General features: G+C 46.3%; 1 protein-coding gene and 1 long non-coding RNA gene across 5 annotated transcripts in view; one reads left to right on the plus strand and one right to left on the minus strand.

Moving 5' to 3' along the window:
• Window positions 1-2,004: 2,004 nt before the first annotated feature.
• On the plus strand, window positions 2,005-6,054 carry LOC122459566. Its single transcript, XR_006280349.1, has 2 exons — window positions 2,005-3,370; window positions 5,774-6,054. It is a non-coding gene; the product is annotated as an uncharacterized LOC122459566 (long non-coding RNA).
• Window positions 6,055-7,899: 1,845 nt separating this feature from the next.
• Window positions 7,900-10,082, minus strand: part of MEIS1 (Meis homeobox 1) — a 128,050-nt gene continuing 125,867 nt past the window's right edge. For 2 of the 4 annotated variants that reach the window (XM_038393759.2, XM_043512008.1), the window contains exon 12: window positions 7,900-9,429. In XM_038393759.2, coding sequence (XP_038249687.1) covers window positions 9,146-9,429 — 284 coding nt within the window. In that variant the 3' untranslated portion in view covers window positions 7,900-9,145. The remainder of the gene's footprint in view (window positions 9,430-10,082) is intronic. The other 2 variants (XM_038393760.2, XR_005291709.2) reach the window with 2 other exon arrangements.

The raw sequence follows: 10,082 nt of genomic DNA on the forward strand, positions 1-10,082 counted from the left end.
TTTATGTATACCTTTGACATTTAAAAGAGCACAATTAATTTGTCCTGCTTGCATTAACATGGCTGAGGAAGGTTCAGAAATCTAACCAGCAAAAAGGGAGGGCGGGGGGAAAGGGGGGCAGAGATATAAGGTCGCCTGCAAAGCTTGGTGTTTTTTTTCCTTTGAGATCTGTAATCAATCACTCGACTAGGAAGCAGAAAAATAGTAAAGATTCGATAGATTAAAATGCAAATGAAAGGTAGAAAAAGAAACATTAACCTGGCAATCAAAGATTTAATAATCGTAAATCACGGTGGGTTGTTTGTTGTTTTTTTCTCTCCTTTTTTGCAGCTACAGTTTGTGTGTGTGTTTTAATCATATTCGTTCTATAAATAAATAATTTCTGAAACGAGACTAATTTTTCCCTATCTTTAACCGTGGTCTAAAGCACTATTTTTTTAAAAAGTATGTAGCTTCAGGTGGCAAACTATAATCAAAGAAAGAAAAAGGGAAAAAAAGCGAAGTCTGATTAGTTCACATGGAGATTTGAAAGGTGTATATTAATCCTACTTCTTAGCAGTTGCGGTTATTTTACTTTAAGAGTGAAATAACATGTGAATGTTTATGAGAAAGGAAACAACTGGCCTTTATTTACATATATAATTCTAGCACTGCTGCAAAAAGAATTAAAAATATAGTGGACAAAACAGAGATTTGACGTATACAATCAATCTATTAGTTCCCGACTAGTTTATTAGAAGGTTGTGTAATTTCCAAAATCAAGGAACAACGCTCATTCAAAGGTGTAGCGAATGAACAAAAGTCAATGGATAGCAAATCCAGTTAAACTATCTGTCCTTATCGGTATAGAATATTTCTGGTTTCGTATAGTAGTGTGATCTTATTGAAATAGCTATTTGAAAAATTCTTTTTTGTTTCCGAACTGATATGGACTCTAATACAGTATTCCATAGATGGGGTTGGTTAAGTATTGATAAGGTTATTCTCCAAGAGCGTAGCCTACAAATAATTCTTTTAACTTTAGAGTGCAACATGGACTTAATTTTGTGTTACGGGGCGGGGTGGGGGGGGGTTGTTAATCTTTACTTCGTTGGTAATCTTTTTGGGGTAGTGTGATACCAAAGGGTTGGAGGGGACCCTTCTCTGGTCAAATTGTATTTGTAACAGTGTTACTCTTTCTCTTTATGTAGGATGCGATCGGCGTTCGCTTAACATTCTCCACTTCCCCCAAATTAAAATAAAAAGCTAATTGAATACAGAGGATAGGGTTTAGAAACTCAACCTCTTACTTAAACGTGGCACACTAAGTTGGATCTGACTCCTTGCCCGTCTCTGGCTAAACAAATCAAGTTTTCACTGTTTAGATATCCCTGTCACAGTCCAATAAAGCATTTAGTTTAAAATTACGCTGGGAGCTTTTCCCTCCCTCTTTGTATCTCCCCCACTTATTTAGGTCTCTGCAACACGATGACTTAAGTTCCCCAAGCATACACAAACTCGCCACAATGTTAGCGTGCCATCTCTTTTCGCTACTTAACTACTCTCTTGAATCGACACATGAACTTCAGTTGGGGTTGGCGGAGCTGCCGGCTTATTTCAAATGCAAAACGTGCCATTGATTTGTTCGGGGAGGGGGTGATTTGTTTTATTTGGGCTTGCGTGGGCTTATTTATTTGATTTTATTTTGCATTCCTCTGCTTACCAACCCCTGCACCCGTCACCTACCTAAACCGAAGCGCTCTAACAACAAGACGGTGATGCTGACCACTCCAGTTTGCAGCTCGTATTAATGAAGCTGGAGTGCCGGGGAGAACAGTGGGGGTTAACGCTGGTTGTTTAAAGTGGTGACGCTGGTAAATGCGCACACAGAGATGTTCTGGGTCGAGTTCCCCATACGTTCCCATGCCTTCGATGGAGTGGAGAGAGCTGTGGGTCCCACTTCGAAGGGAAAGATGGGGGAGACTCCCCGAAACTTATTCAGAATTTACATCTGATCCCCGCGGGGGGAAAAACCTCTCCCCAGTCAGTGGCTCCAGCTCATTTCGTTGACATGCGAGACAGGTACCTGGTCTAGCATTTCTGCAAAAGGTTACACAAACCGCGGTCTTTTAGACAAGCGTTGGGCTGTGCTACAGGGTCTGCACCAGCTCAGAGATTATATATATATATATATATATATATTTGCATGCAGTCCTAAAGCTAATGAGTACTTGTATTAAAACGGGTCCAACCGTACTTTGGCAGCCTCTGACCCCAGAATGCATGGCTCGGTTTCATTGATCACCCCTCACCCCTTATGAGATAATGCAATTACAAACATCAATAAGGAGCTGCAAGGGGAATCATTATGCGGTGACAGTGATAAATGATGGTGCCGAAATAGAAGGCTTTTTCTTTTTCTTTTTTTTTTTCTTCTAACAATCCAGGAGCCCAGGGGCTTTGGGGGCCGAACACAGTCACCAAGGAAACAGCTGACATCCAAAATGGCACCAAAGGGGGGGGGGCAGGGGAAAGAAGTCTTTCTTTCGCCTTTCACTCGTCCCCCCTTCTTCCAAAGAGTTTAGTTTCGGCTTTAGAAGCAGCTGCCACACAGACATTTAAGTTATTCCCCACAGTAAAGACCAGGAAGATTTTTTCTCTGTCCGCTACATAAAATAGAAAGCTGGCTGCTCGGAGTTTATTAACTACTTTCATGCAAGTTATCGCGGGGAGCCAAGCAAAAGCAGATCTCGCATGTATGAGCGGGAATATGCTTTCTCCCTGTCCCAAGGTTTAATATTCACCCTGCCACCTTCCCTCGCTTTAAGTGGCGTTTGCCTTCCGTCTAAGGCTGGTTTTTTTTGTGTCCCTACCAGAGCTTTCTAATGGGCCCAATAAGCGTGGTCCTATGAGGGCTCCAATAGCCAAAACCAAAGGGAAGCAAATGGGTATTTTTCTCAGGCAACCTAACAAGGTCATGGAGCCAGGTAAATACACTGCAATTTTCCAGGCGAGTTCAGGAAGGCAGCGGTGGGAACATCTGGCGATCGATGGCCCAGCCCTGGCGGATTTAAAGGCAAGATGGTGCATTGTGAAGAATAAAAACACGGACACTGGCTCCTTAAACGTGCCACTTTTTCCTCCCCCCCTGCCCCCCCCCCCGTGGCTGCCAGCTGTCAGCAGCGAGCCCCTTCGCCTTGGGATGGGGCCGGCAGCGGTGGGAACAGGAGCTCGCCCCGCTCAGCTCCCTTCGGGGGCTTCTAGGTGTGGCTGAAAAGGCTCCCCCCTGGGTTTCACTTCGCTGGACGGGCTCCAGCCACACCCGCACCTTGCAGGGGCTTCCTTCCCACACAAAGCGGCTGCCCACACTCCAGGAAACAGAGGCTAAAAGGTAAGAAGATGCCTCCCCCCCCCGCCCCCCCGCCCGCCCTTTCATCCTGAAGGATCCCGACGTCCTTCGGATCACTTGGCCCACCACTGCGAGGAAAACTAAAAGGCTTTTCGCTCCTCGCTGGCTGCCACTGCCTTTATTTGCTCGCCGTTCCCTGTACAACGGCCCGCAGGGAATCAGATCATAGCAAGATCCTTTCCCCCGGTCCCCCCCCCCCCGTGTCTGCCGCCGGGGTTGGAGGCGGCGGGGGGGGGGGAGAGGGGAATTGCGGCGATCGATATGAAACTGACTTTAAAAGTAAAGTCTTGTTTTCCTCCAGGGCTTTCACTTCTCTGGAGGGGCGAAGCGAAGTCAGTGCGCGGCAAGAGAGAGAGAGCGTGTGTGTGAGTGTGTGTGTGTGAGTGCGTGTGTGTGTGAGACACAACTTTATGAGATCCAACTACCTTATTACGCCTCCGCTGTTTCCCTCGCAAACCAACGCACCCCTCCCCGGGCTAGAGCTATCATCTGATGTATTTCATTTCAGCCCCAAGCGTCCTGTCTGAGCCAACAGGGAAAAGGCCCCATCCCCTCCTGCAAAATGCGTTTTGGCATCTTATCTGAATCTCTCACCACCCTCCCGCCCCCCCCCCGCCGCCGCCGCCAAAGCCCAGACTCCCCCTCCCCCCCCCCAAAAAAAAACCAGTTTGACTTTGCTCGCCAACAAGGGTACACGTGTTTACACAAACGCACTTCTCCACAAGCACGAAGTATGTTGCTCCTTAAACAGTTATGATCCGGACTAGGCGTCCCTAGGTAAATAAAGCCCCAGTGAAAGGCATCGCGCCATGCGGAAGGCCCGCCCCCCCCCACCCCCATCTCAGAAGCTGGCTGGAGAGTCTGGCTCCTGGGCTCCTGTGACTAGCTGGCTCTATTTGTGTTATCTCCCCCCCCCCCCCCGCGCCGCCCCGCCGGGCTGGGCTATTAGCGGACGGGGCTGTCGGGGTGGGGCCCGGGACGCGCAGGAAGGGGGAAGAGACGCTGCCCGGTGCCCGCCCGCGGCCCGCTGCGCCCAGAGCGGAACCTCGGCGGGCCCTTGAGTGGCGGGATCGCCCCGGGGCCCCCCCCCGGGGCGATCCCGCCACCCAAGGGCCCGGAGGAGGAGGATCCCCCCCCCCCCAGGCCGCTGAGAACAACCCCAGCCGCAAACTCCTCCGCACTACCTGGGCTCGCCCCCCTTTCCCCGCCCAGGGGAGGGCGGCTGCGGGTGCTGGGGGGGGGGGGGGGGGGTTTGCAGACGCGGAGCATCACAGCGCCGCTCACTGAAGCCGCGGGGGCCCCGCTTGGGGTTTAAAAAAAAAAAAAAAGTCAAATGAAGCCCATGGCCTTAGAGTTCATGGCCGCGGCTCGTGTCCCCCCCCCCCCCCGGCGGGATTTCCTGCCCCGCTCCCCTCCAGGTAGGCTGAACTCACTGATTCAAGGCGATACACAGCAATCACTTTGCACGGCACAAATGGCGCATTCCCCCCCCCCCCAGCCCCAGTGCGAGCCCAGCGGGGGAGAGAGACGGGGGCTGGCACCGCGGCTCTGGCTCCGGGGGATCCGCTGCAGTGGGGTGCGATCGCCCCACCCTGACACAAGCGCTCGGGGGGTGAGGCCCCCCCCCCTTCTTGGCAAAGGGAGACAAAACCTGCCTGGTTAGCAGCGGGGGATCCCCCCCCCGAGTGGGTCTCAGACCCTCCCTACACTTCCAGGCGTCTCTAATCCGCTTAGCGGTTCCCATTTGAAATCGTGAGTCGCTAATTTTCTGGCTAATTCTTTCCCCGTCCGCGGTTGGAGCAGGGAGCCCGTCTCCCGAGGCCGGCCAAGCGGAGGCACCGGCGGGGGGAAACGAGTCATTTCCCCAACCCCCCAAAAGATGGCAGTCGAAGCTGCCATTCATCCTCCTCGGGCTCTGCCGAGACGGAGCGGGCGCAGGAGGTGGCGGACACCCCCGGGCTCTTCCCACTCAGCCGGCCGGAGAGTTGTGTGGGTTTTGTTTGTCAGAAGACACCAGCGAGCGTCCTCCTCTTTCTGGTCCCCGGATCGCTGCAAATCTCCCCCTCGAGGTGCGGGGAACACCCCCCCCCACCCCCGCGGCGTGTGGCTAGGCGCGCACCCACCCGCACACAGCTCCAAACCCGGTCCCGATCACATGGCGCTTCCAAACTAAACGCAACCCAGCTTGCCTCCCTGCTGGAAAGTACAGCGTTGGCCTGACCACGCAGGGCTGGGAGGGGGATAAAGCCTCCCCAGATATTTGTTCCCCCCCTGTGTTAGGGCAGATCGCGGCGGATGAATTGCAGACTGGTTGCCAAAACTCCCTCCCTTCTCTTCTCACCCCCCCTTCTCTTCTCACTCCCCCCCCCCTTCTCTCTCTTGCAGCTTTTGCTTTGAATGTGGGGTAGCTAGGAAACAGCAAGCAGCCTGCGAAGACGGAATTCCCAACGTGTAAAACGGAGCCATTGAGAGAGTGCAATAAGGCGTGAGGGGGAACTAATCTCCCCATTTACATGTTTGTGGCAATTTTATCTAAATGAATTTTAATGCTAAACGAGGGATAATTCCCTATTTGTAACCCGTTTACTTCTCTTTCCTGTGCCCCCAAAGCCGCCTAAGATCGTGCGATGAACAATAACAATAAAAATACTGCCGAGCATATTCTTCATTTGGAATGTGTTATAATTACAGCTGATTAAATGGCTCGGGATAGAGGAGTGTTTTTAATGTGAAATGTACCAACACCCCCCGCCCGAAAACAGAGTCGTATTAAGGAAGGGGCCTTTTGTGAGTCTTCTCCCCACCCCTAAGAAAGGCACAAACGCGTGTGCTCTTTGTTTGCTGCAGGGCGGTTTGTTTTTGTCTTTTAGGAAACATTAAAAAAGAGCAGGAAAGCAGCAGCAAACCCCGCTCCGAGCATTCCCATTTTGGAACAGAACTGGCATTATTATAACCTCACAAGGCAGGATCAGAAATGTGCAATCTCATCGGTACAGTGGCCCTTTAAAAATCTAGGGAGGGGGAAAAGAACCGAGGATGGGGGGGGGTGTATACACACCGATTGATTTTCCTAATTCACTAGGCTCCAAGAGCCAGCCTGACTCTCCGCTGCCCCAATACTCCCCAGCTAACTCCCCCTTCTTAACCATCCCCATGCATACTCTTCATCCAGTGGGTCTGATTCTCCACTCCTTAGCCCTGGTGTAGATCGGGCAGCTCGGATAAACTCAGGGGAGTTACACAAGTATAAAACTCCTCCGGAGTAAGTGGAAAATCAGCCCCATGGAGTCTTGCGCTGGAACCTGACTGTAAGCAGTGAGGGAGAAATGGATGGTTAGTAGTAGTTTTAACACACATTTATTATTTAATGGAAAAAGTAAACAAATGGCCATTAACTGCTAGTAACCACCTATCAAGAGGGAATTATCCCCATCCAGAGGACTATTTGCAGACTGAACGCGGCTCTCCCTTCTAGATTTGGGGTTTTAAAAAATCCTTCTGGGGGAAAGAGGGGGTGGAGTGGGGTTTACGGCTAAAGGCTTATTTTAATGTCATAAAAGGGAGGTTTATTTAGAAGGGAGACTTCTGAAACACACTCCAATAAACAAAAGGTGAGAGGACACAGGACTGCTCCAGCAGGTAAGCCAGTCAATCAAATATCACCTAGTAAACCCACCAAACAACTGGTTCCTGTTTTCAAATGGAAAATAGAATTGTTCAGGGCGGGTTTATGGGGTGACATCTATTTGAATGGCAGACTTCAGAGTTTTAGCCAGTCCTGCTTCAGATGCTACCTTTTGTTTACCAAGCAATCACAGCTAGAGGTTTGTTTTTTTACGAATTTGTCTTAATTAAAATATTTGTATATTTTTCTTACCCTTAGAAAACACTTTTTATAGCTGTGATTTTATTTAAAGAAAATTATAAGGTATTGCAGCCTAAACATGTTATTTTGTACTATTTAACTAGTTGGCTGCAGTGCAGAAAGTACAGCTGTATGGAAAATTGGTTAATGATCAGTCTTCAGCCAATCAGAGCACAAGACTTATTTATGAGCATTAGATTTTAAAAGTCTATCATCCTTAGTTTGAGTAGTTAATTTACTTACAAATATGCACTTATCTCAGGCAAGGTTTTAATTTTTTTTTTCTAAATACACTCAGTTCAAGAAAGTTTAATCTGTCAATGATTCAAGTAATGTAAATAAGATATTAGAGATGTAATTCAGGGAGAGAGAATATTTAAAATGTTCTGCAGTTAATGCTTTTGAATGTTCAATTTGCTAATAGGCAACCATTATTCTGACAATCTGTAGTGTAAGCTTTAAGAAAGTTTCTTTATAGAGTGTAGCATTACTTTTAAATAAGGTACTAAGAGTTTGGTATTTAAATAGCAATTATAGGTAAATCTTTTTAAAGTTTAATCTTGCAGATGCTGGGTTCACATATTTCTGGGGAATCACTACAAATTTGGGGGGCAGCAAACAAATTTTTCAAGCAGTGGAGTCAGCATGACAAAAAATAATTTGTTTTTATTTTAGATTCAGATTTCATTACTGCACTCAAACTACTACAACTGGGCTTTGAGTTATTATACAATCCAAACTGTTTCAATCAGAAACTCTAAGACTCAGTGTGCATTGATTATTATTAATAATAATTAGCTCCTTGGTTTCTTGATAGAAAAAGGCTATCAACAAGCATTTGTTTAACCACAACAAAAAGTATAATTAGCTTATCCCACTTAGTAAATCTGTATGCATGCCAACTCATACCAAACTGCTACTTTTACAAAAAATTGCAATAATACAGTTCATTTTTCCAGTCCTTTTTGCACAAAATTTATTTACAATGTATACATAAACGCTCCATGATGGGACTATGGAAAAATGCACACGACTGATGCTTTGCCCAGAAATAAAGTCAACATATTAAAAATAAATCTTCAGTTCATGTTTTGAGCTGCATAAAACAGGAAGTGATGTATAAGTGTTGCTGAATGGGGACAATGATGCTCTGATGTGACAATTAGGCTTCAAATACACTGCCTTTTGGTTTCCATGCTTCCTTCTACCAGTCTCCTTAAGACACTGCCTGCAACAGCTGATTAATCATTGTTGATGACTGCAGTTTTTCCCATCCTTCCCGATTTACATCTGTTCAGACCAATTCAAATATGGTGAGTAAATGAATTAGACATGCAAATTCACGCCCCAGGCTAGAGAGAGAGAGAGAGAGAGAGAGAGAGAGAGTGTGTGTGTGTGTGTGTGTGTGTGTGCGCGTGTGTGTGTGCATGGCTGAAATCCTAGGATAGAAGAAAGATTCTTCTGCCTGACATAATTATTTTAATGCTCTAAAAATCCTGCAAATAAGCCCTTTCTGTCATTTGCAGGATAACTGTAAGGCTTTTTAACATAAGGAGGCTTCTGGAGGAAGTGAAGAGCTATGGAAACAACACACATAGTGTGGAAAAATTTCACATTTTTTTAAAAAAATCTATAAGAAACAACGTAATATGGATAACAGTATAATAGCATTTTACAATATTTCACTCTTTGTTCTCTTCATGTCTTAGATCGTTATTTAGCATGTCCCCAGAAGTTGACTTCACGTAGTGTTTCCTGCTTTCCAGGGTCCCTTGGAAGAATAAGATTGTTCCTTGGTCCAAAGTAGATGCCAAGAATGGAACTCCATAGTCATTGCAGAAAGACAATATTTGAAGTCTGTCATCATTGCAGACAATGCATATTCCCTTAAGCTACTGAGCATGAATGTCCATCACTTGTCCACTCATTGCTGGGTCTCCTGTATTAAGCATTGTGGGGCTAGATGCTGACATTGGCATTCCAGGGTGGGGTGGTCCTCCATGCATCATCATTGCTGGGTGGTGAGGGTGTCCAGGAATGTAGGTATGCATGGGGGGCCCATGACGCAGCTGAGCAGGATGTGGGGGCATCTGGGGCGGGGTATAACTTGGCTGTCCCATATTCATACCCATTGGACTACCCCGAGACACATAATCCCCTGGCATATTTTGCAGCCCTGCGGAGGAAGAGAGAAATTTGTGATTATGACTATATGGTACATAAAAGTAGCAATTCTATTAACTAAGGCCTTGACCCCGCAAACACGTGTGCATGTGAGTAACTTTACTAATGCCAATAGTCAGATTTAAGCCAAAGGCACTATTCATATGAATAATGTTATGCATGTAAAATGTTTGCAGAATTGAGACTTAGGTGTATATTTATAACTTGCAATAAAGCAACACGATGTGAATTATTCATGTTTTTAAAAATCTGGAGGATTTTGGAAGAGTTTATTTTAAAGGAAGAATACAATTTAAACAAAAAGCATGTACACACACAATTACAATGTTAACAAATCTAACAAATGCTTGAGATGAAATAATTTTCATTACCATTAACAGTAATAACATTTCATGTTATATTTGATCCAGTTGCTCAAGCACAGGACTGAGAACCAGGAATTTCTGAGTTCTCATTCTGACTCTAATCTGGACTACCTCTGTGTAGCCTTGGTCAAGTCACTCAACCTCTTTTCCTTATTTTGCCCATTTGTAAAATGGGGATAATATTTAATTCACAGGTCTATTTCAAAGAATAATTAATATGCATTAATTAATGAAGTGCTTTGAAGAGGAAAAGTGTTAAATAGCATCAAGAGTTAACTAT

The sequence above is a fragment of the Dermochelys coriacea genome, chromosome 3, assembly GCF_009764565.3.
Source record: "Dermochelys coriacea isolate rDerCor1 chromosome 3, rDerCor1.pri.v4, whole genome shotgun sequence".
Taxonomy (NCBI): domain Eukaryota; kingdom Metazoa; phylum Chordata; order Testudines; family Dermochelyidae; genus Dermochelys; species Dermochelys coriacea.